Source organism: Telmatherina bonti, assembly GCF_933228915.1.
Source record: "Telmatherina bonti genome assembly, chromosome: 9".
Taxonomy (NCBI): Eukaryota; Metazoa; Chordata; class Actinopteri; order Atheriniformes; family Telmatherinidae; genus Telmatherina; species Telmatherina bonti.
In genome coordinates, this window is record NC_136627.1 from 3,693,120 (window position 1) to 3,719,609 (window position 26,490).

General features: G+C 44.5%; 1 protein-coding gene across 2 annotated transcripts in view; it reads left to right on the plus strand.

Moving 5' to 3' along the window:
- The first annotated feature begins 240 nt into the window (after window positions 1-240).
- Window positions 241-26,490, plus strand: part of bcas3 (BCAS3 microtubule associated cell migration factor) — a 464,427-nt gene continuing 438,177 nt past the window's right edge. For both annotated transcript variants that reach the window (XM_079246567.1, XM_079246566.1), the window contains exons 1-7: window positions 241-321; window positions 1,925-2,015; window positions 2,404-2,458; window positions 4,373-4,448; window positions 5,764-5,870; window positions 14,037-14,118; window positions 19,189-19,261. In XM_079246567.1, coding sequence (XP_079102693.1) covers window positions 1,945-2,015; window positions 2,404-2,458; window positions 4,373-4,448; window positions 5,764-5,870; window positions 14,037-14,118; window positions 19,189-19,261 — 464 coding nt within the window. In that variant the 5' untranslated portion in view covers window positions 241-321; window positions 1,925-1,944. The remainder of the gene's footprint in view (window positions 322-1,924; window positions 2,016-2,403; window positions 2,459-4,372; window positions 4,449-5,763; window positions 5,871-14,036; window positions 14,119-19,188; window positions 19,262-26,490) is intronic.

Sequence of the window (26,490 nt, forward strand, 5' to 3'; positions counted from 1 at the left end):
CAAAAATCGCCTTTAATCAGATCATACTCTACTACCGATTTGTCAACAAGACAATGGCAGTTACTGTTTCATTTTTGTTTTCTGTCTTTTTTTTCTAATCATTAATACCATCACGCACGTGAACAACAATAATTTATTTAGCAGCCGCTCTGGGCTACTTCCGCCCTTCCTGTTATCTGATTGGACAAACCGCGTCGCTCCTTTGCTCTGATTGGCTCCTAATTGCACAACGCAGTTCCGCAAACCCAGTCTGTTTGTGTTTTGACTGTTTTTGTGAGGAGCTCTTCGAACCCAAGGAAGCTGTCACATTTCATTATTTCGGTTTGTAAATTTAGCTCCTTTAAATGTCATGTCGTAACGTGACATACCTCCTTCTTCAGCCTCTCAGTTATGTAGTTTTGACAATACCGGGGGAATTTATCAGCTAGCTAGCCTGCGTTAGCCGTCAGGTCTTCTAACTTTAGCTTAGCAAGTAGCTGTTGTGTTGACAGTTGTCACAAAACGTGTGACACGTTGTTACCCGTCAGGGTTTGGGGGATAGTTGTGGTGCAGATCTGCAGAGGACATGCTAAAACTGAGGCTGTCGGTGGGGTTTCCTCCTGCTCATCTCTGGAGGCACCGTTATCTGCATGTCTCCTCTGCTGGTGGCATTGTTGCATGTGCGTGAGGCTGCGACGTTTAATCTGAGTTCTGCAGGCTGAAGATGTGTCTTTCCACCACATGTGCAACAGCAGCATTCTGCAGCATCTTTCTGTCTTTGTTGGACCAGTCATGGTGGTTGCATTGTTCATAAAACCATGACATTTTTGCAGGGTAATATCAGGAGCTTCTGTCCAGCTCTGTTTTAGAAACCAGGTGACATTGAAGCCACAGTCAGAAGTGGACATTAGACACATGCTGGACAGGAGACATGTCTGTAAGCATTTACAGTTGACCTCTGTGACTCTGAGGGAGAGGTTTCTGGAGGTGTCAGTCTTGTCCCTGACATCTAGGTCAACCTCAGGCAACCTGGAAAGGAAGCGGTTTTCAGCTGTTTTTATTCAGGCTACATAACCTGATCACCTTATATCTACTGCTGCTTATTTTGGGGGGGAAGACAAGAAAATAACACCCTAAACTAAAGAAATAGTTAATAGGAGTGACTTGTTTTATCATCATAGATTCAGTTCTTAATCATGTGTGCGTTTCATAGCACCCAGCCCTGTGTGTGGTTTGTGAAGATAAAGGGCTTTCAAGACATTCTTATCCAAGAAAGCAGCTATTCTTCTTTTCTGTGTGTATTTTAACCCAAGAGCTTCTGCTCTGTGCTGCAGCAGCTGGTTTTACCATGCCGTGTACGTTGGTAAAGCTGTGACATGCCGTGTACGTTGGTAAATCTGTGACATGCCGTGTACGTTGGTAAAGCTGTGACATGCCGTGTACGTTGGTAAATCTGTGACATGCCGTGTACGTTGGTAAAGCTGTGACATGCCGTGTACGTTGGTAAATCTGTGACATGCCGTGTACGTTGGTAAATCTGTGACATGCCGTGTACGTTGGTAAAGCTGTGACATGCCGTGTACGTTGGTAAATCTGTGACATGCCGTGTACGTTGGTAAATCTGTGACATGCCGTGTACGTTGGTAAAGCTGTGACATGCCGTGTACGTTGGTAAATCTGTGACATGCCGTGTACGTTGGTAAAGCTGTGACATGCCGTGTACGTTGGTAAAGCTGTGACATGCCGTGTGGAGTTCAGGTTGTTCCTCTCAGAGCTGGAAAGTCTCAGAGTTGTATTTTTCTTTTATTATGTTTGTTTGGTAAAGAATTTCAGATGTGAAAATCCAACTTTCCTGCCTTTTCTGAGCTGCTATCATTTCTCCATCCTGCCAGTGAAACTTAAAATCCACACGTAGCTTTGTTTTCACGCTGCTGTCACTTTTCAGGATAACAAACTGGGAGAAGAATGGCATCGGACTCTCCACGCAGGCCGAGTCGGTGTGCTGGAGGAGTGTTGGTGCGAGCTCAGGCTGCAACGTAAGAGCTGAAACACGCTTTTTGTTTTGTTACAGCTGATTAAAAGCTGATGTGAGAACAACCTTTAAGCTGCCCGGACTGAGATGTTTGATCACATTTGCAGGTTCTCCTTCATACATTTAAATGATTTTCCTACTAAATGTAAATGTCATGTTTAAAACAGAGATGTCCCGCTGTGCTCTGCAATCTTACAGGTTTTTACTGTTTCATGCTTAAATAAATTTAATGAACAGCTTATGAACTTCTATGCAGAAGTTCATAAGCTGTTCAGTCAATATACCTTCAGTCAGATGTGTTGAAGCAGGGAATACCTGCAGGACAGCAGGCATTATGGACACCGCTGGTGCTGCAGCACACTTCTCAGTACATTCTCTTCCTGTTGTTGCAGAGAGCAGTCTTACATGGAAAGTGTTGTAACCTTCCTTCAGGATGTCGTCCCTCAGGTACGTTTTCTCTGCCAGCACACTGCTGTGGGATTTTATGTCAGGTGTTGGGATGGTCATGTGGTTTTCCTGCATCAGTCAAGCGAATCCTTATCAGTATAAATGTTCAGTTTCCTAAACAACATTATTTATGTGCACTGATCGAGACTCGCTTTGGACACAAATGGAGCGACCCGGCAGTCATCATGGCTCAAACATGCAACATATTTTCTGAAAGGTAGTAATTCCTCTGTGCAGCTTAGGTCACCGGTGGAGTAGAAACCAGTTTGAATGGCAGACACACTAAAGATGCATAGACTGCAGTTTGCTTGGCTAATTCTATTTTCTCTCTTTTTTTTTTTTTTTTTGGCGTTTTTGCCCCTGTGATGGGCTGGCGACGTGTCCAGGGTTACCTGCCTCCTACCCAGTGATTGCTGGGATAGACCCCAGCTTTATGCCACTCTAAGTAGTCCAGAAAATGGATGGATTTGCATTTCTGCATCAATCTCCCAGTCTGGCTGCTAATTCAAGCTAATCAGTTTCAGCTAATCAGAAAACCCTTTAGCTGTTGTGTTGTGTTAAAACCGTTGTACCAATAAGAGACGTCGGTCATCATCTCAGTCATCAGCAGTTTGTTTTTTTGGCTCAAAATGACCAGAAAGGAAGACGTTTCTTTAGACACAGGCCAGTCTATCATGGTGCTTAGAAAGGAACACTATCCCATTGCAAAGAAACTTAACTACCTTCAGAGAGCAGCACAAACTGGCTCTGACAAGGCAGGGATAGAAGTGGAAGGCCCAGATAGATGTGTTTAAGACGTCTCACATCTGGCAGAGCCCGTCCAACAGCAGCGTCAGCAGTAAAGAGGTGACTTCAGGATGCCGGGTGTCATGGCAGAATGGCACAGAGGACGTCTTCTAAGACTGACACATCCTGCAGGTTTCAGTTTCACTCTGTTTTTCAGACAGATGAAGCTTTAAATGAAAGCTGAGGAGTTGGAGAAAAGAGCGCAGACGTTGCACGCTGGAGGACTGGAAGAGAGTTGTGGGCAGATGAGTCCAGCTTTCAGCTGTTTGGAGACGCAGAACAAATGTTCTTCATACCGTCTCTTAGACACGGTGGAGGCAGTGTGGTGGTCTGGGGTGCGTTGCGGGTTGTAAAAAACAGATTTGTACAGACTGGAAGGGACCTTGGAGGAAGGAAAACTCCACATGATTTACAAGCCATGCCAAAGCCGGGGGTCAACGCTCGATGGGGGCCAGTTGGATCCAGAACGGGACACTGGGGGGAAATCTCATCAGATTAGCTTAAAGAAAACATTCATCGTTGTGATTAAAAGCATTATTTCTAACTCAGACAAGGTTGGCATGTCCTCTTCATACACTGTTTAACACTGAGCCTAACTTCCAGCCAGTCTCTGTAGAGAGGGAGTGAATTTACAAGTCATCCCAGCTCTTTGAGTGGAGGTGTGGATATAATATATGCAGGAGCGGAGCTGTGATGAGTCAGTGCAGCTGCAGACACAGAGCAGATAAAACATGAACCTTTTAACACCTACTTGCTCATATTTACATTTAAACATGCAAAATGAGCTAAAAAGTCAAAGTACAAACTGAAAACAGGATTTCTTCCAACTTTGTCCTTTAAGAATGTGGCGGAGCTGCAAAGCGCCTGTTTGAGCAGCTGGTAGCGTGAAACGAGACATAAACTTCCACGACTTAAAGTCGCCATCCTGCTTCGGCTGGGAAATATTTTTTATAGAGAAGTTTGCAGAAGTTTTCCTTTAACCGGTGTCTGATTGAAGATGAAAAACCTGCTGGGAAGCTCGTGCCATGGCTGCCGGTGTGTTTTGTTTTAATGAAACTATTCATGTTGAAGGTGATGTGACACATCGGTTGTGGAACTCATGTGGTTTTCTCTGCTTTTAACCTGCAGGCGTACACCGGCGCTCCTCCCACGGATGAAAAGGAGAAAATTATTTGGGCTCGATTTGAAAAAGCCGACATCAACGGTGAGTCTGGAAACACGTGATGACATCTGAACCTTGCTGATCACCTGTCGTCCTCTGTGGCTCAGCGGGTCGAGTGCTCGTCCTCCACATTCCTCCCTGTGTGCACAGGTGAATGAAAGGCTGTCCTGCAAGTCCTGGTCAGCAGCACAGCAGTCATACCAGACTCTGCAGCTCTAGAACCACCGGGGGGGTCATTGTAATGGTAACGTTACAGATGTGACAGAGTTTTGATGCTTTGCAGGAAGTTCAGCGTGAGTACATCAGGCTCATGCTTCAGCTGGAACATCTCAGAAACATCCCAGCTTTCAGTGTTTACAGAGAAGCCAACATGGAACCAGCTGAAACCTGGAGTACACCTGGAAACGGGGGGGCTACACTGTCCAGGTTCTGAACCAGGTCCTTCCCACAGTGTCTCAGTCATGTTCAGGAGGGAGGAAGGATGCAGCAGGAGGTCTGCAGGTGGATCCCTGCAGCATTGGCAGGGAGGTGGACTCTGCCTCAGTCTGAAGGAGGATCTGAGCCGCAAGGAGAGATCTGGACCGCCCACCATGGGGGGGGGTGTGGGGATTGACCAATAGAACGAGATCACAGAAGGAGCAGCGACATGGCTTGGATGGAGCCTCTCAGGATGTAAGGTGTCATCCAGGAGGAGATCAGAGTAGAACTGCTGCTCCCCTATATCCAGATGAGGTGGTCGGGATTCCTGGTACCGTGTAACAGACACATCCCACCAGGAGGAGACCCCGGGACGCGCTGGAGGGACCACGTCTCTGGGCTGACCTGGGAACGCCACTCCAGATGAGCAGGAAGATGTGGTGGAGGGAGGAGGGGCTAGTCCGGGTTTCCCTGCCCGGTTATCTGGTCTCAGATAAATGGATGGATGGATGGATAGAAGGGAGTGTTCGGAGTTTCCCTGCTGCAACGCACCTGACTCAAACCCCTGTGTAATCAGCAGACGTGTGGAGTGTGATGTCAGGCTCTGGCAGGTCTGCTGATGAAGCCCGATGTGCATCCGGTGTGTTGCAGCAGGAAAAGTCCTGACGCTGGCAGAACTGCGTCCCTCGAGGACCCCGGTTGGCCCCAAAGACGAGGAATCACCTGTCAGTTCAGAATGGATGCTTTTATGGAGAAGGGATGCAGTTTAAGTCATTTTACATTCATATTCTGTGTAAATGAGGAAAAGGTGGAATAATGAATAGAAGGTATCAGCTCAGTGTGATGTCTCCTGTTGGACTCGGCGTATAACTCTGTCAGACAGACGTGGCATGTCAACACGCGTCTAACGCCTGTTCACTGTGTTCTGATGTGTTTCCAGACACGGCTCGCAACCCGGAGTTCATGGAGATGCACAGCGGCACTTCGGAGCCTCCTCTCTGCCTCATGATTGGCTACGCTGATGGGATGCAGATCTGGAGCGTATCTGTAAGTCTTCTGACTCTCTGAACCTCCTGCTGCTCCTCTAGCTGCAGATGAAACACGTGCAGGGGGAATGTTTGCTGAATCATCTGCAGCTGATGGGCTCAGTTTAACAGAAAGGGCAGTTTTTCTGCCTTTTCTCTGACTTTATGAGAAGTTAGCAGGATGTCACCATCTTTACAATGTACCTTTTATTAAAAACCTGGGTTAAATGGTCTTTTTAATGGTGTGTAAAGCTTCATCATCATCATCATCATCAGTCTGATTAAGCTAAGCGAGTGAACACTTGTTTTTCTGCTGATTTGTTTGCAGAATTGATTTCTTGTTTGGAAAATGTAAACATGACATCCTTCCTGAGGTCAGAGGTCAGATTCTGCTCAAATCTCCTTAACTTGGATCTGTGTGGACAAGTCTGCTGTTCAGACACGCCAGCTAGAAAAACAACAACGGATCAATTCATTTACTTAAAGACACACTACAGATCTGTTTCCCCATCAGCGGGTAACCCAGCCTCCATCCTGCATCCTGACCTGTCAGCTCCCTCCAGCCAGCAGAAGACCATCTCACCATGACTCTTGTCTCTTTCTCTCTTTTAATCTTCTTGTTTCTTTGTTAAATCACCAACGTTTAATGTTTAAAACATTAGGCTGTATTGCTTTATACAACCTAATGTTGTTTAAAACATGAATGTTTTTCTGCTCAACATTCATGCTTCAGACAACAAATCTTATTTTACTGCGAAACTAAACGTCACGTTGCGTCCCGGATGTAAAAGTTGTATAGTGTTGGTTCCTCCGCCTGCTGGGCAGCAGCAGCTCCAGAAATGTACGTGATAGATGTCACCGTGTCATCGAACACGTCCGGAACGCCGAGTTTTAAGGTCAGAAAGTTACGTAATGCATCTTTAACAGCGTAGTCCAGGTCAGGGTCGCGGGGAAGCTGGAGTTTATCCCAGCAATCACTGGGCGAGAACCAGAGAACAAATATCAGTGATAGGTGACAGAACTACTGACAGGACAGACTGCTGGGAAGGGTTGTGTTTCCAGAAATGTTGACTTTTCTTCTGTTTAGTGAAGCTGGATGTTTAAGTTGAATGTTTTTCATGCTTCAGACAACAAACACGTCCCTAAACCGCCTTATTAATGTTCACAGTAACGTCAGTCATCGTTAGTGCATGTAGGTGATGATCAAACAGCACTTCTTCAGTGTGTTCACTGAAAAAACAGAAGATTAAAAATCTTAAATTGAGTAGACATATGCTTATTTTTTTAAAGGTAAGATAATTCTTAGTTTTTATGCCAGAGAATTCCTTTTGTTTTAAGATTATTTTTACTTGTTTTGACAAGCCAAATTTTCTTGTTGGCAGATAATTTATCTGATTTTAAGCAACATTTACCTAATTATTGTATGTTTTTTTCTTGTTTTTTAAAGCTGAGTTTTTGCAGTGTTAACAGTTGCAGAGCAGGACGCTGGGACGTGGATGGTGCAGCTACGTTGTGTTGCTAACCAGTGCAAGCTCTGCACATCGGATTGCTTTGTTCTATACTTAAAGAAAATGTAGAAATGGATGCAATACTTCATATTTTTTTTCTCTTTGTTTTCTATTTTACCAGCAAACATCTTATAAAACTGGTTTTTACTGAAATCTAAGGAAACAGATTATAAACGGACTTTTTCAGGGTGACTGTATGAGTGTGTGTTTGTGTTTCTGTGCTCATCAGAGTGATCATTGGTCATGCTTTAGAGTGACACGTGAGAAATAACCAGTAAAAAGGTCATCAGGACCCATGAAACGGTCCAGTAGTTTGATCTTCCAGACAAATACACAGAAAATAGTCTCATAAGTTTTTAGAAAGGACAGTAGAATAACTGAAACGCTGGTGTTTTGTTGTCTGATCAGGTGTTTCCCAGCTGAGCTCATGGTTCCTGTAACGCAGTGCAGCTCTCGCTCCACTAGGTGGAGCTGTTCACCATGTATTCATCTGTTTGCAGGCAGCAGCAGCAGCCTACTTTCCTTAGGTTGTTACAAAAACCTCTGCGTCATTTCAAGCTCCCCAAACCCCCAAGAGAGGGAACAAATAACCCAAACTTAGAGCTGTGATAAGAAAGGTCTGTAATTCAGCAACACGATTTCTGTTCGAGCTGCAGAACAGATTTAATCAGCAGGGCTGTCCTCACCATGTTCTTCCTACCCTCACGGTTGAGCCTCTTTAACTTGCTTTACTCTTAGTAAACTCGGATCATTTGGATCGTATCCTGTTTGGTTGGTGTCTGCCTCCTGGAAGTTAGATCTGATGCAGTATAACAAGTTGCCACAAGATGGCGAGCTTTTTCTCAGACTGGCGCTGATGCTGGCAATGAAGCGGTTAACTTGGCCTCTGCCTGACAGGTCAGCCTCCACCCACTGACAATGAAATCTTTCTTTTGTAATGTATGGAGATAAAGCCAAGTGAAATGTCAGTGGCTGTGGAGTATTTGTTTTATTTTTCCAGGCGGCCTGTTGAAGAGCATGTTCCCTGCTCTGGCTTGGCCTGTGTGTGTGTGTGTGTGTGTGTGTGTGTGTGTGTGTGTGAGAGACGCTGCAGAGACCTCGCCAAGCAGCAGGCAAGCTGCTTCACCTTTGTTCTGAGTCACTCTTGGAAAATCATTAGAAGATTTTGTCAGCTCTGTAACCTAACAAATTACCCACAACACTGTGGAGCTTTCTTTCAGCGAGTATCGCCTTTCATGTAGAGACTGTCACTGAAACATGCAAACTTCACATACATCCTGTGAGATCTAAACACTCCCAAGTCCTTAATCAGCCTCTCTATAAACATCCACAGGCCGCGGATAGAAGGACATGCGCTGGCTTTATCCATGATCACACACACTGGACGCTGTGATGTGGCGACTGCTCGCAGAACAGAAGTGTACAGCTGTTCTTGCCACGCTACACACACCCAGTAAAACACAAGCTTTGTGCGCTTCCTTTGCTTCCAGCTCCAGTTCATGTTGTTTTTCTTTTAGTTTGCAAAGTTTACAGGATGTTTCTGGGTTGGGCTTTTTTAACGTAAGCAGCGAGGTGCCTCGCTCTGTGCATGTGGAGTGGCTGTGAAGTGTTTGTGACAGCTGTTAAGCCAACACCCTCAGTAATGGCCCAGCAGCGTGTGCACACTTCCACGCTCTCACAGGCTGCTTGTGTGGATGCTGACGGAGGCGTCTAGGTGGTGCAGATTATTGTCGCCTGATGCTGAAGACGTGTCCTCCTGATAGGATGCAGACTGTCCTCCACTAACTGTCTGTGAGCTGAGATGAAGCAACATGTCTGTAAAACTTCCTTTTAAGATTCATGTATGTTTATGGCTCTGACAGATATCTGATATGTTAAACTCGAAAAACTGACTGATACCCCTCACACACCCACACACACACCCTCACACACCTAATAGCAGAGGTTATCTTGCTTCCTCTCGTGTGGAATTGAAGTAAAGTATCATTCTGACAGTCTTTGTCATGTTGCCTTGTTGGCAGACGTGATGCAACGTTCACACACACCTTGTGTGAAATAAGAACATGGCTTCATCTTGGATTATATACAGAATGCCAAATCTGAACCATGACTATTGTTTTTAACAAAACCGGTAACATGTTGCTTCCTGTGTTGTTTAAAACGGACTGGGATGACGTCCTCCCAGCACCTTTCTTTTTAATGGTTAACTATCCCAGTGGAGTGGCCGATATCATATTTAATTCACATTTAATATCAGCTGATACGGTTATATGGCTGGTGATCATGTGCATCTTCAGGGTTTGTTTGTTTCATTCATACTCTGCATTATGCAGCTTCTGGCTAAAATGTGTCCATGCAGAAAATCTGCTATAAAACCTGTTTGTGCTTCAGCTTTGGGTCTTCCAGGGTGCGTCCAGACTTTTCTGTTTGTGTGCCAAATCATTTCCAAATAACAAACATTTTTAAGAATTGGAAATGGATTATTTGACATGAACATACACAAACAGATGACTCCATAACATAACTGGCAACAATACCTGAATTTCCTGCATCTGCCTGAGATGTAGAAGAGCTGAATCTGGTGGACTCCACTGCTAATGTCGAGTCATCCCACTTTTCTTCCAGATGAAACGCTGACATGAACAAATGTTTCAGACTCTATTAAAATGTGCAGATTTCATGTGGACAATACATAAAAACTACTGATGACGTTAAATGAATCAACACCAAAAACTGGCCCCCCTGATGCATGTGATATGGGAAACAATCCATGTGTTGTGTCTATATATATATAGATGTGTATTTTAATGAATGGATATTAATGGAAATGATCAAACTGGCATTAAAAGGCATGAAACCATAAAGAAGTGAAAGTTTAGTTCAGGTTTGAAGCCGTTTAAGCTGAAAAATGGTGATTGATGCATTTAAAGCGGGGTCTTTGTGCTGGACATTTTGTACCAGAGGTCACCAGGAGGCAGACAGAAGGAGGACAGAAGAATTAAGGATGAGTCGGATGATAATCCAGACACTGATGAACAAACCACTGTCAGAACATTTTCAGCAGATTTATTAGCTATGTTTTTTTTTTTTTATTTAGCACTACTTTGAGTTTGTGTCTCCTTCCAACAAAGATCCTTTTTTTTTTTTTTTTTGTTTATAGTTTAGTTTTAATGATTGCTAATTATGTAATTGACATAATGCAGTGCTAAAGTTATATTTGTACACCTCAGATAAATGTCAGCTGGGACTTTAACTCCTCAGGAGAGTGGAAGATGGATACTAACATGCACAGATTAGTGAAATAATACCGTCTAGAGCAGGTAAAGTTGGATGTTCTGAGTTCAGCGTGACTGAGGGAACTTTAAGGAAGTTTGTTCTGCAGCTTTGCATCATATGCGTGTAACACTGCATCATGCTGGGCTCTTATCATTTCAGCTGCATGCTCTACAGAGGCACAAGCAAACCTGTCCTCAGGCACCTCCTACCTCCAATATGTCCAGCGCCGTGCCGTTAGCAAGCGTGTCCACTTGTGAATATGGCCCAGATATCTGTTAACAGCTTATGGCATTATGTTTGAGAGATTAGAACAGAGGACCAGACGCCGTGATTCCACAAAATAAATGAATATAATGAAGGGCTGTATGTGGGGAAAGCAACTTTGAAAAAGCAATTTAGCATATTGCACACTCTGTGCCACTAATGTAATGCTAGGAATGTTGTTGATGGCAGAGGATGTCACACAGAGCCATGTAAGGCGAGGATGAGCTGTGGGGTAATGCACAATAACCCTGCGCATTAACATCCAGCCCACCCCTTCTCTTTTTAATCCAGCAAATTCCATTATTCTCCCTTGCAGGTCCATTTGCCTGCACAGGAATCCTACTGTGCTGCCAGCATCCTTTTATTCCAGCCATCCCAGCTCACATTGTCGTGTCCCGTCCTAATCTATGACTGCTGGGCCTCAAGCACTGTGAATAAAAACACAGCTGCAAATCCGTCACTTTGAAAAGGCTACTAATTGCACAAAAGAGCGATCATCCTCTCAGATGGGTTTAAAGATTTAAAACAAACAGATTAAAGCACTAGTAAAGTGATAATGGAGGTTTCACTGTACTTTAACGTATAAAAGAAGAAGAAAAGTGGGCCATTCTGCACTTAGAACGATGTGCCGCTGCCCACGCCAGACACTGCCAGCTCCACACAGGCACTGACCTGATACTCAGGCATCACATGTGGAGGCACAAAGCCTAATCTGGACCCAACACTCACGCACACACGCCCGCTAAAGTGCTTTACACTCTGTATTTGTCATAAAAATAGCAGACATGCAGCAAACTTTAAAATCTGTTGTATTAAAACCTCCTTTAATGTTTATCCTCACAAAGTCCGGTGGATGCAAGCGGTCCGTCCTGATGACCAGTCCACGCAGGATGTTTATCCTCACAAAGTCCGGTGGATGCAAGCGGTCCGTCCTGATGACCAGTCCACGCAGGATGTTTATCCTCACAAAGTCCGGTGGATGCAAGCGGTCCGTCCTGATGACCAGTCCACGCAGGATGTTTATCCTCACAAAGTCCGGTGGATGCAAGCGGTCCGTCCTGATGACCAGTCCACGCAGGATGTTTATCCTCACAAAGTCCGGTGGATGCAAGCGGTCCGTCCTGATGACCAGTCCACGCAGGATGTTTATCCTCACAAAGTCCGGTGGATGCAAGCGGTCCGTCCTGATGACCAGTCCACGCAGGATGTTTATCCTCACAAAGTCCGGTGGATGCAAGCGGTCCGTCCTGATGACCAGTCCACGCAGGACACCTCACCATCCATCTGTTTTAGTTTCTGTTTCATGGTTTCATACATGTGGGCTTTAAGGCTACTGAAGAATGCACATCCAGCAGCATCCTCTTCATCCTGTCTCTTATCTGAGAGCTGTCCAGCCAGTAAAAGTCACTGTGATCTTCAGTCTTTTCTTCTTCTTCCTCCAATGATGTCCTCCTGGGTTGGTTTGATGAATCTGCTTGAGGGAAACAGCTGGTCTTGTGAGGGGGAGCTGTAAAGTGGTGGAGCTTGCTCATCATGAAAAGCCTGTATGTGTTGCGTCCGTTCCAGGACCCTGCAGGACAGAAATGTAGATTAGAAATATCAACTGATCCACATCTGTTTTCTGTGGCAGGAATGGTGACAGTGGAACGGTCTGCTCAGATTACTGCGACATCAGCAAAGGGCACAGGTGTCAGACTCCAGTCCTCGAGGGCCGGTATCCTGCAGGTTTTAGCTGTTTCCCTGCTCCAACACACCTGGACAAAATTCACAGATAGATTGATAAGAAGGTGCAGGGAACAGCAAAAACCTGCCGGATACCGGCCCTCGAGGACTGGAGTTGGACACCCCTGCATAGTATGTGATCATTATTGAAGGTGAATTCATATTAAATATTAACCTAATATTTTCATGACTCACTGAAAGTTCAGGATGTTCAGCTGAAATTAGATGAGATTATTATTTGCTGTATTCTATCCTGAATGTAGGACTTTATGTAGAGTCATGCAGTGTAATGTGGTGTGTGTTCAGTGGTCTCCGTCTGATGAGGTCTAGATGTGAAGATGATGATGAGGAGGATGGTTTAGATGTAAACTGTGATTGAATCAGAACATGTAGTCCCTTCAGAAGCTCCTTTTGTTTTGTGTTTCATCGTCCTGGTAACGACAACATCAACACATTTACCAGTTGTACACGCACATTTAGAGAATTAAGTTCCCCTGTTGATGTTAAAGTGCATTTTACCTTCATTCTGACGTCGTACAGAAGCTAAATATCCCAAACTTTACAAGTTGTGTATTTTTAACATTTGTTTTAATCTGCAGTGAAAAAAAAGCATCCAAGTGTTTAAAAGCTGAACTTTTTTTCTGTTTAGTAGCTTATTCATCAGTTTGTTCAGCTTATTTCTGATTACTGGTTGGAGAAACAAAACCTTTTTTCATCATGAACTGGCCTGAAATCTGTCGAAGTGTCTGAACTCACTGTTTATTTTATCACACACTGTTTCATACCTCAGGTGTTTTCACCTGAATGCAGAACATAAAAGTGTATTAAAATCCTATTCCTCGTCACTTTTCTTCACCATCAGGCATCATATATGAACTAATTACTCATATTTATCACTTTACTCATACAACCACAATAAAAATATGGATGCAACACTTTCCAAATCTTCCCAGTAGATGAGAAACATCATGTCAGAGGATGAAACCATCAGCTTTCATCACCGCTGGAGTTAGTAAACAGGAAATCTCATCATGTTTCTCATCAGCATAGTCAACTAAACAGTAGTTTTAATGAACAGGATCTCTGTCTGTTTTAAGAAGCGAGCAGCTAATGAGTCCTGTCTAATCTGTCCCGGTACAGCAGGAACATTCAGTGTTGCCTCCCGTTGTGACATAATCAATGAATAAATCTTATTTGGGGATTGAAGATCAGTTGTCAGTACTTGTTATATTGTTTCCTACAGTAACTTCCAGCCCGATTCATCCTACAGGTCCGACCGGACCCTCCGAGTTGGTATCACCATGTTATTAACCATGACTTTCTCCTTCACATGGTCCGGTTCATCGTGCATCTTTTGTGTGGCTGGAGGGTTTTTTGGGGAGTTTGGAACGATATGTAACAGTTGCTGCTTCTCTCAGCTGGCAGGAGAAGCCCAGGAGCTGTTTTCCGTACGTCATGGTCCGGTACGAACTGCTCGCATTCTGCCTGCGCCTCATATCAGTGAGTAATTCAGCACCTTCACCATGAAACAACACAAACACACTGATTCTACACCCTAACGGGGGAAAACAATGGTTCTGAAGTGGCAGATCTTTAATACAAGGTATTCCTCATTTGGTTTGTTGATCCTGATACATTCAGGATAGAAGGAGTGTTACTCTTTCAGGGAGGGAAACGGCATGCATGTCCAATCTTGTATGTCTCCTGAGACCAAATTATTAGTGTCAACTCTGTGGATGAAACATCCCATGGAACCCAGAGGTGGTCTGGTCTGTATGAAATCTTTATTAAACAACAAGATTAGATGTTTTGCTGTGAGTGAAGGAGATTAACGTGCAGCAACTCCCTCAACATAACCTGCAACCTGCAAATGTTCTTTCAGCAGTTTTAACAGTAGATTCATCTTCCTGAACCACACAGGGGCCTGCAGTTGGTATCCGCATGTGCTTTTGGCATTATGTCCTTTATGTGTCCTCAGAAATTTCTTCTAACATTTTTCTAAAGTGTCTTTTCTGGGGAAAAACACTTTGGTTAACTTGATTCCAGCATCCAAGATCAACACTTAAAAGTGAATTTTCTCTGGTGCAGCGTATGTAGTTTTGGCTTGCGGGCACTTTAAATGGTGCTATATCATTAAAATGAAAGGGTGCTCCTTGCTGCTTCATGCTAATGCTGAAGTAAATCTACAGTTACTGTTGGCACGCTCTCAGTCAGCGTTAGTGGGACTTTGAAGCCAACGTCTCTCTGCTGCCAAAACGCTGCTGGAAAAGCCGCTGTGCTCTTACTGCGCTGATGGTAAATGCTCCAACTCTAAACACTCAGATGCTTCACTGAAACGGTCCTAGATAATCCAGGTACACATGCATGTGATGGGTGGACCTTTGATCCCTGTGAGGTACGTTTCCCTGGATGAGGTGGAAGATTACTGACTGGCGGGGACAGAACAGCTTAAAGTTCAGCAGAACCACATCCACTAGTCTGCTGTGCTGTCAGTACAAACAAAGGAGCTTTTTACCAGCCCTGCATGCACCCTGGCATGGCAGGGGTCACCAGCTCTGGTCCCCCAGGGCCAAAGTCCTGCATGCACCCTGGCATGGCAGGGGTCACCAGCTCTGGTCCCCCAGGGCCAAAGTCCTGCAGGCACCCTATGTGCCTCTGCAACAACTCTCCTGATTTATATGAATGGATCTGTAATAGATTTATGCAGAAATTGACAACAAGCTGTTAGAGATTCATTTTACCTGAATCAGATGTGTTGCAGTACGGAAACATCTAGTACCTGCAGGACACTGGTCCTAGAGGGAGGAGCGGAGCAGGGAAACATCTAGTACCTGCAGGACACTGGTCCTAGAGGGAGGAGCGGAGCAGGGAAACATCTAGTACCTGCAGGACACTGGTCCTAGAGGGAGGAGCGGAGCAGGGAGACATCTAGTACCTGCAGGACACTGGTCCTAGAGGGAGGAGCGGAGCAGGGAAACATCTAGTACCTGCAGGACACTGGTCCTAGAGGGAGGAGCGGAGCAGGGAAACATCTAGTACCTGCAGGACACTGGTCCTAGAGGGAGGAGCGGAGCAGGGAAACATCTAGTACCTGCAGGACACTGGTCCTAGAGGGAGGAGCGGAGCAGGGAAACATCTAGTACCTGCAGGACACTGGTCCTAGAGGACTGGAGTTGCCTACCCCTATCATAGATGCAGGGTAAATAAATAATAAGATAAAAACGATGAGGTTAACAGACAATCTGGTTTTATGTCCATGTGGTTTTTATACTTTGCTTTGCATCGGGATGAAACTGAATAATCTTTTTCTTTTCTGAAAACTAAATTACACAGAAGAAACGTTGACAAGCTCATAGTTTTATCATCACAAAGCTGGTTGTCGTCACGCCTCCACCGGTGCCTCAGAAAGCGTCTCTACCAGTGTCACCTGGCTGTGACCAGGATGTGGGTTAGACTGGAGAAGTTCGACTCTGACGGCCGGTTTCAGAGACGAGGCTGAGAGTAAACCAGGACCAGGATTTAACCCGTACTAAACCGCCTCTTTCCTAATCCCAGATTAGGGTCGTTAATGTGAGACTAAAATTTATTCCATCCTCCACGGGAAGCGGGAACTTTTAATGTTCTTGAAACCCCAAGAAGAAAATGACGTCTCTCTGTTCTCGCCGACGTGATTGAAGACAGATCTCGTCACATCAGGCAGGCAGAAGTTTCTCCGAGATGTATCGTGTGATTTGTCAGACATTTGGGAAACCTGGGGAAATTTTCTTTTAAAAAAAACTGATCTTTGGACTCACGGATTGATCATTAGGAAATAATACAAAAATTCATTCAGAATTGATTAATCAATCTTTTCAGCACACCTCTAGACAACCGGCCCTGCCGCGGTGCTTACATCAGACGGCTGCGTACATTCAGCAGTGTAATGCCTCTGTAGTTGCATAGCTGCCGCCGTGCTACTTTCTCGTTAGCATCGCTAGCATGATGCCTGTGGATGTTTGGGAGCGACGGTGCAGCTTGCAGGAGCCTGCTAGCTGCTGGGGAGGTAGTAGGGCTTGATCTGATGCGGTCCAGATGATTTTACTGGTATTTTGACCATGTGTGAATAAATAATGGGACATCAAAAGACAGACATAATCAGTTACTGTGATCACTAATAAAACAGAAAACTAGTGTTTATTTTAACTGTTGTTCAAAGTTTGCAGCTTAATGTTCATAAAACAGACTGAAAATGTATTCAGGCCAAACGTGAATGTTTAGAAGTTGACATCCGTAGGCAGTGTCTTAGCGAGGTGTTATCCTGTTAGGTCGGGTGAAAAATACATATATCGTCTGCTTTATCAGAAATTACTCAGGCATAGTAATAGACACAATGTTTTTTACACTGGGGGTCCGTTGTCTGGGGTCTCCAGATGTCTCCAGACACCAAGAACATAAAACTGAACCTGATTATGATGAGACGTTCTTCAGTTAGATTGCGGATGTCATTTCAGGTGGTTTATATATGAGCGAAGGGATTAACGGCAGATTTTACTGCAGTTTCATATTCATTTCTGATCATAATTGGATTTAAAATATGGTTCAATAAAACAGTCACATTTATGTTTTCTTGTCTTCTCATATATGGTCTTAGATATAGTTAGCTAGGATGCTATAATTTAGTGGTTCTCAAACTCAGGTTCAGGGCCCCCATGAGGGTCCTGGGATCATTTCAGGGGGTTGCCAGATAATTGCAAAAAATATATAGCCCTCATTTATCAAATAAATTTAGGGTTTTTACCAGAGCTGTAAAAAAAAAAATGAAGTCATGAATGCTTTTTTTTTTTTTTTTACACATTAATTAATGCTTATGTATGTATTAATACATAAACAATAAGTTAGTACACATGTTGTATTGGGAATGTGAATTTGGGCGATTCCCTGTGAGAAAAGCTGATTTTGGGCATTTAGATGCCTAGTTACATCCCCCTAAAAGCTCTTTATCCTCCATGTTTGTGACGTTGGAGTTAGGGTTCGGGTTAGTTTCCAGCTTCATAACCAGAGGATGAAACATCTCATCCATCACACCATCAGTCACTCAGTCGTCACATGGGGGTCACAAACACCAACGTATGTTATCTTGGGGGTCATGACTCAGAACGCTTTAGAACCACTGCTGTAACCAACCGTAAAGTTAAAATCCGTGTTTGTACGCTGCAAGCCAGCGAGGACATGCTGTCCAGACACAAGCTTTGCATTTCAGCGCTCCAGGTGTCAGACAGCGACGTAAAAGCTGCTCTGCGGCGTGAAAAGCAGCTTTTTGTTCTCCTACATGTTCCGGTCTTTCAGCAGATTTCAACAACACACAATGGCAGCATTTGAAGACTTCTGGACGTGGATGAAAGCAAAGCGCAGTAATAAGAAGCAGCAGATCTTCTGACACATGAGGGAAGTAATTCTCTCAGCAGAAAATAAATATGAATTGTACCACTGGGGGGGAAAGATGCTGATTGCAATCTGCTAAACACTGTTGCACTGTGGTAAGCCATTAAAAGGCCAATTGTCTGGCATGGGAGGCTGTGGATGGGCGGACTTAAAGAGCCCCGAAAATAGGTGTTGATTATAATAAGCAAGGTTATCCTTTCCTGGAACAGAGCGGAAGTCCTGGTTTTCCTAAAGGAATACATTTATTCACATCCTCCCTGGAGTTTACAACCTCATCCTCCGTTGTCTCGGAAAAATAGGCAGTGGCTTCTGGCAGATAACAATCGGCTTCATATAATCGTATGTCCAAAGCAGCTCTTTTTGTTTTTACATACATGTAACCATCAGCAAGCACTTTCTCCTGTAGACTCTGTAGAAGTCTGCAGTTTCTGCTTCGCTTTCCATCGACTGCAACAGGAATCGCATCAAAATGTTTGTTTTTCTAAATGTGCCATTTCAGAGAAGCATATTTTTGTTCGAGCTGAGGATCAGGACTGGAAAAGATGTCCGATGACAGAAGCCTGAAAGAAGAAAGGGCCCTTTAGGGAGTGTTAAGGTCTGCTAGGAAAGGCACTTCTGCTCTCACGCCACACCACAGGAACTCGGCCTGATTACTGCTAAGCCTCAAATTACAGCCTTTTAAAGACTAACATCTTCTTCAATCTAAGTTCCCCATTCCCCTCAATCCCCTCTTCCCCTGCCCAACTTCAAAAATCAGACAATTAAGGAAAATATTGGGTCTCGCCACTTAATGCCGCATGTTTTCTCTTCATTTTTTAAACGTTGGCTTGGTTTCCTAGCATGCTGTAATTTCATCCCGAAGCCCCAAAACAAACAAGACTGTCACTGATGCCCCCTTTTCCAGTATTCACTTTTCTCTCCATGAGAAAACAAAGACATTTTCACTTCAAATCCCCTTTTATCAGAGATATTAAGTGACCATGAGTGAATTACAGAGCAGCAGTTGCCGTTGGTGTCTCGATAGGCTGCCAGTGGGTCTGAAGCTGGCCAGCATCAGAGGCCTGACATGTTCAAGAATGACCCTCTTTGTTCTGTACATTTACTTCTGTTTGCCATCTGCCTCATCGCTTGACTCTTCTTCCTCTTCAGGTCCTTTAAAGATGGACAGCTTTGCTGAAAAGAGGCCCCTGCTGGGGGTCTGCAAGAGCGCTGGGTCATCTGGGTGAGTTCATGTTTTCTAGTATCACTGCCAGCACTTCCTGTTTGAGATGTTTAAAGGAGGTAAAGTGAAGGTCACAGTCTCTGTCACTAATGACCGAGTATCTCCTCATGATCTTCATACCGTAGAAGAACAGACATGTTAAAACACTTCAACGATTCTGTAGAGTATCTGACGGTTCTGTTAGCGTCACTGGGACAGGATGGTCATCAGTTAATGGGGAGGGCAACTAAATTTCTCCTCCCTTTCAGCTGTAAATATTCTTATGTTGCATCAGTAGGACCTGGATTTACTGTATTGTTCAGCTGATAAGTTAAATTATCCTGAATTCTGCTTAACTTGGTATATTTATTGTCAAAGTTCATGAGAAAGGTCATTTCAGGCCATTCAGAGATAAACTTCAACACAAGTCCAAATAGATTTGATCCAAATATGATCTACTACTTATGATTTCATAAAATCCTTCAATTTACACCTAAAAATACCATGATAAAATAAATTTCATTTGGAGCGGTTGACTTTGGTTTGTGCTTCGAACATGCCATCAGTCTTGGTGGGTGGCTGTTCCAGTGCAGGGAAGCTAAACTGCTGCCTGTTGGAGCGGATTGGATGCTGATCAGAGATGTAGTGGTAACACCGAACTGCTAACAGGATGAAGCTAACCAGTGTTACAGTAAAAACACCTGGCTCATCTGGCCTCTGCATTATTGATGTTTACACCAGTGGTAAATGGGTTTTTATGGGTTCAGGACGTGATGTAGACGACCAGTGGTTTTCTACACCCGTGCTGATGCAACAGGAGCACTTTTGTTGCAGTATCATCTGCTACTGGAGTGCAAGAGACGTTGCATAAACCTTTCTGCTCACGGCTGGTCTGAAATACGTGTTTACTGTATCTATAGTTCTGACTCTTCTGACTGCCTGAAATGATGAACATAATCTGAAGAGTTGTAGCTGCATAAGAAGTGTGGGAACATGGAGGGAGACTGAGTAAAACACATGTTTTTTTTCATCTGCTGGCGGGATGTCTGGTACCAACACATTTCAAACATACTCCAACATATTTATGATATTTACACGTCCTACTTCCATCTCCTCACACAGCAGTAGGCAGAAGTATAAACGTATATCTTCCTACCGCGTTACTAAGGCACTTCACAGTTTAATTCAGTTTATCTCAGCACATTTGCAGAGATAGTGTAATAAAACCAAAGCAGAAGGAAAACAGAAAAGTACCCTAATAACTGTAATGTAAAAGCGGCCATCATGTTTTCATGTTAAGCTGACTCGCTGCCATTTCTTTCTGACCTGTTTATAAGTCAACACATCCAAACTCACGAAGGGTTGCATGAGGACACTTTTTCTAAGAACCACGGTTTGAACTTCAGATAGTCCCATTGGAAGAAAACCCCTCTACCAGCAGAGCCACAGCCAGAAGACGGTTTAATCACAGCTGCAGTGTGATGTCTGGTGAAACAGAAAAGTCACCACCTGGGTTTAACTAAGCGAAGGTTTACTCCCGCTGTAAAAAGACTGCCGTATGTTTCAGCTGTGATTAAGTCATTTAGCAGCTGTGACAGAAAACACATCCTGTCTTAGTGGAAATTAATTCTGAGTCAAAATAAGCAGAAAAAAATAAAAATCTGACTCAAAGTGATTCAAATCTGACTTTGTTCTCTTTATCAATGCATGATGAAGTAATGATGATTGTCATCAAGTGGAGGAATAATTATATATGTTAGAGCAATGAAGACTATTTCTGCAGTGTGAAAGCAACTGGAGGCATTGGGACACTTCAGAAAACTATTTATTACTCGAATCTGCAGGCCTCTGAATTCAAACCCACCAAGCCGACAAATGTGGGTTCAGCTTGATGGACATAAAACTCACCATCACTTCAGGTGGATGATGAATTAGTGATCAGGACCATGGAGGAGGACGAGGATCATACCACTGTATGTAATAAGGGGAAGATGCTAGGGAGAGAGTGTAACGCTGCAGGGCAGCGAGACGGGTGGACGGGTTTAAACGTAACTACGTCCGCGGGCATAGCAGCACGCTGGTGCTTTTCAGTGATACTGGAGACTGAAAGTTGTAAACTGAAAACATCTTTAAAGTGTCCAAAATGTTCAGACTTTATTGAATGTTGCTTGTTTTGGTTCTTTGTTCTCTTGGTTATTTAAAGGTGTCATTAAAATCTAAACAGCAGCAGCTGTGTCATTTAAAGAAAATGCATAAAAACAAGGCTTTTATTGAAACACTGAAGATAAAACATTGCTTACAAACACACAAACCTTTCACAAGTACTACATTACACTAAAACAAAGACACAGACGCCCCCTCCCCACTCCTCCCGTTACAGACGAAACTTCACGTAGAGCACAAATTAGTAAAAACCAACTTTTTTCTTCCTCATGCGGCCTTGACAACAAGAACAAAGTTCTGGCTTGTCATGGAGGATGTAACAAGCTTTTCCCCGCTCTGGCACCTCTTACACACTCCAGCTGCAGTGGAACCAGACCGGAAGTTATTACTCCAGCATTTCTTTTACAAAATAAAGTTATGTCTATGTCACATGATCCGTAAATGTGCACAGATACATGGATCCATTCAGTCAGTAGAATTTAAAATCATCATTCTGAAGGTCCTGCCTCAAGTGGAGGAGTTTAAATATCTCGGGGTCTTGTTCACGAGTGAGGGAAGGATGGAGCGCGAGATCGACAGACGGATCGGTGCGGCGTCTGCAGTAATGCGGACTCTGCGCCGGTCTGTCGTGGTGAAGAAGGAGCTGAGCCAGAAGGCGAAGCTCTCGATTTACCAGTCGATCTACGTTCCTACCCTCACCTATGGTCATGAGCTGTGGGTCGTGACCGAAAGAACGAGATCTCGTATACAGGCGGCTGAAATGAGTTTCCTCCGCAGGGTGGCCGGGCTCTCCCTTAGAGATAGGGTGAGGAGCTCGGTCATCCGGGAGGAGATCAGAGTAGAGCCGCTGCTCCTCCGCATCGAGAGGAACCAGTTGAGGTGGCTCGGGCATCTGGTCAGGATGCCTCCTGGACCTCCCTGGTGAGGTGTTCCGGGTACGTTCCTCCGGGAGGAGACCCCGGGGAAGACCCAGGACACGCTGGAGGGATTATATCTCTCGGCTGGCCTGGGAACGCCTCGGGATCCCCCCCGCAGAGTTGGCAAATGTGGCTGGGGAGAGGGAAGTCTGGGCTTCCCTGCTTAGGCTGCTGCCCCCACGACCCGACCCCGGACATGCGGATGAAATTGGTTGTTATTCTGGCGGCCTTTGTTTTGCTGTGGTAGTGGAAACCCTGACAGTGTATTTAGTTGCACTGGCCTCTGACTCTTTGGCTACTGGGAATTCTGAATGGCCAGTACCTTTAGGAATCTACAAGCCCCATTGCTGCTGATCAGAAAAGTTCTGGAAGTTTGCGGTAGAAAACAAACTAAAGCTTCTATGTGCTGTTGGGTTTGTGGTCATTTTCTTTCATTTTCCTTAAAAATAGCAGACGCTGCATGTGAAAGACTTTATTTAAGGGAAAGAGGCATGAAAGGATGCTCGGATCATATGCAGCCAGCCGGAACGAGGCAGTGATGTAGGTATAGTGACTGATGGATGCGTTCTTGGTTGCGTGTCAAACAATGTGCGACTCTCTGGGATGCTGAAGTCTAAGACTGGAAATATTCTCTTTGCATGAGGCATTTTCACTCCTTTTTTAATACTTAGCCACTGCCTTCCCGCCTCCTTCCCTTTCTTCCACTTACTCTTCCAGTGCGACACAAATTTTAGCTTAATATATCCTCCCCCCAGGAAATGAAATAAGGAAGTCTGTCCTCAGCTGGGCCTTGATGGAGACCACCTTCTTGATGTTTTCCAGGACCTGCTGCCCCTGTCTTTCTGACGTCGTTGCCATTGCTTCTGCTTTTCTTATGTCCTCACTGACATTGAGCCATGTAGCGCTCTGACTGTTTGGCGAATCAACCAGGCGTCGCTCGCCACTAATGCTGAAAACATGCACTGTGTTGAAAAGCAGAAACCCTGACCTCTGGCTGAATGGCATAGCCCGGTCCTTTCCCCTACAGAAGTGCTTGGTAAATAATACTCTGGTCAAAGACAAGAGGGAAAAAGGCTTCCGGGTGCGGCGCAGTACTTTCCACTGGGCCTGTTCATAAACCTACTAAAGGTCCTCACACAATTTTTTGTATATAATCATTTTGAAATAACAGCTTTTGTTAACCACCAAAAAGGATGCCGTCCTGACACTTAAATGGAAAACAGATTGGAGCCTTGGCCGCTGCAGCAGTGCTGGTTTAGAAGTTGGTTCAGTCAGCTCTAGGCTTAGATTACAAGATTTGCAAATTAAAGGAAAACCAGAGAAGGGAAAAAGCATGTGCTGAAGCCCTGTACTTGTGGATTTCCAGCCAGCCACACGAAACAGAATTTTATCAATGGAAAGGATTATGCGTTAAGTCCAAACAATGTATGGATGCAATGATTTTCCTGACAGTGCAGCTACATATGGGTCCTTTTCAGCCTCTGCATCAGTGCCAGTTGGCTGGAAGAATTAGTAAAGAATGCTGGTGCCGCTGCATTGGTATGTCTGCTCACATTTCTGGAACCGACGGGCTTCCTTCTGCCACTTGCCATTCTTATTATTGTCATCCATTTTAATTATATACTCAAGTATTAAAATTCTGGGAGTTTTTCTGTTGTAATAAATGTAAATTTTATGTCCAAGATAGAAGCAACTTTGCTGTTTGTGGGTGTTGGAGTAGCTGTTGTTGGGCGAAAGTTCAGTGATGAATAAGCGAGCTTTGTTCTCTGGAGTCTGGGAACTGTAAGTGACATTTCCAAACTACCCCCTCACAGCATCTCCAGATGTTCAGAGGATGTGGCCTTTTTTAACTTTTAACCAATATATTCCTCCGTCACCATGCAGATTATTACTGCGCTCTTTCAGGCTGCGAGCCAGCATCACGGCCACGTTTGAGAATATGATTATAGAAACGGTGTACTTTTATCTGCTCCATGTCACATTTATTCTGTATTTTTTTTTATATTTGATCTTTTTTTATTATATGAATTATTCATTAATGAAAAAAATCAAAAGTTTGTGAACTCAAGTCATATTAGAAGTGACCATATCATGGAAACATAAATGTCTAAATGTTTTTTATCTACTTACTGGCTACACAAAGTGAGTTCTACATTTTTCTTTGTGGGACATCAAGGTTGTTTCCAGTTTATCTGCAGCAGGTTCCACAGACCAGGACCTGTTGACAGTATAAAACTGGCAAACAAAACAGGACGGGATCTTCCTATCAGTCTCAGCTTATAAACAAGTCAACTCACTGACACACTGTCCAGTTTCTAGTTCAGTAGTTCCCCATAAGCTTTGGCAAAGCACATAAACTCTGGCCAAGAGTTTGCAGAGGTTCACATGTGTGAGGGTCACATGCATCTGCTGCATTGTCTGGTTGTCTGGTGGTCTGGTTAGTGGACTGGTTGTCTGGTGGACTGATTGTCTTGTGGTCTGGTTAGTGGACTGGTTGTCTGGTGGACTGATTGTCTTGTGGTCTGGTTAGTGGACTGGTTGTCTGGTGGACTGGTTGTCTGATGGACTGGTTGTCTGGTGGACTAGTTGTCTAGAGGACTGGTTGTCTGGTGAACTGGTGGTCTGGTTGTCTGTTGGACTGGTTGTCTGGTGGACTGATTGTCTTGTGGTCTGGTTAGTGGACTGGTTGGCTGATGGACTGGTTGTCTGGTGGACTGGTTGTCTGATGGACTGGTTGTCTGGTAGACTAGTTGTCTAGAGGACTGGTTGTCTGGTGAACTGGTGGTCTGGTTGTCTGTTGGACTAGTTGTCTGTTGGACTGGTTGTCTGGTGGACTGGTTGTCTGGTGGACTGATTGTCTTGTGGTCTGGTTAGTGGACTGGTTGGCTGATGGACTGGTTGTCTGGTGGACGGGTGGACTGGTTGTCTGGTGGACTAGTTGTCTAGAGGACTGGTTGTCTGGTGAACTGGTGGTCTGGTTGTCTGTTGGACTAGTTGTCTAGAAGACTGGTGGACTGGTTGTCTGTTGGACTAGTTGTCTAGAAGACTGGTGGACTGGTTGTCTGGTGGACTGGTTGTCTGTTGGACTAGTTGTCTAGAAGACTGGTGGACTGGTTGTCTGGTGGACTGGTGGTCTGTTGGACTAGTTGTCTAGAAGACTGGTGGACTGGTTGTCTGGTGAACTGGTGGTCTGGTTGTCTGTTGGACTAGTTGTCTAGAAGACTGGTGGACTGGTTGTCTGGTGGACTGGTTGTCTGTTGGACTAGTTGTCTAGAGGACTGGTTGTCTGGTGAACTGGTGGTCTGGTTGTCTGTTGGACTAGTTGTCTAGAAGACTGGTGGACTGGTTGTCTGGTGGACTGGTTGTCTGTTGGACTAGTTGTCTAGAAGACTGGTGGACTGGTTGTCTGGTGGACTGGTGGTCTGTTGGACTAGTTGTCTAGAAGACTGGTGGACTGGTTGTCTGGTGAACTGGTGGTCTGGTTGTCTGTTGGACTAGTTGTCTAGAAGACTGGTGGACTGGTTGTCTGGTGGACTGGTTGTCTGTTGGACTAGTTGTCTAGAGGACTGGTTGTCTGGTGAACTGGTGGTCTGGTTGTCTGTTGGACTAGTTGTCTAGAAGACTGGTGGACTGGTTGTCTGGTGGACTAGTTGTCTGTTGGACTAGTTGTCTAGAAGACTGGTGGACTGGTTGTCTGTTGGACTAGTTGTCTAGAAGACTGGTGGACTGGTTGTCTGGTGGACTGGTTGTCTGGTGGACTGGTGGACTGGTTGTCTGGTGGACACTGATCAGGGAAGCCGTCACCGAAGAAGGAGGTCCTTCAGGCTTTTCTGTCCTGGAACTAATGTAAGACAGCTTTGTCGCCATTTTCTTTCCATTTATGATGGATTTAATGGTTCTCAGCATATTTTTTAGGTTTTTTTAAAGGGTTTTTTCTTCTAACCCACTCCTGATGTGTGTTTTGTCCCTGAGTGCTGTGTTTTTCATGGTGCCTCTGTGTTTCAGACCTGTCAGATCAGATGACACTTTGTCTGCACACAGGTGGACTGTATTTCACCTTTTTTCTCAACTCGAAGGTAACACTAGACTTTCTTTTATGTTGTTTTTTTTTATATTTTACTTTGTTCTGCTTACTAATAATCACTATTTTGTAGATATCTAGATAAGATA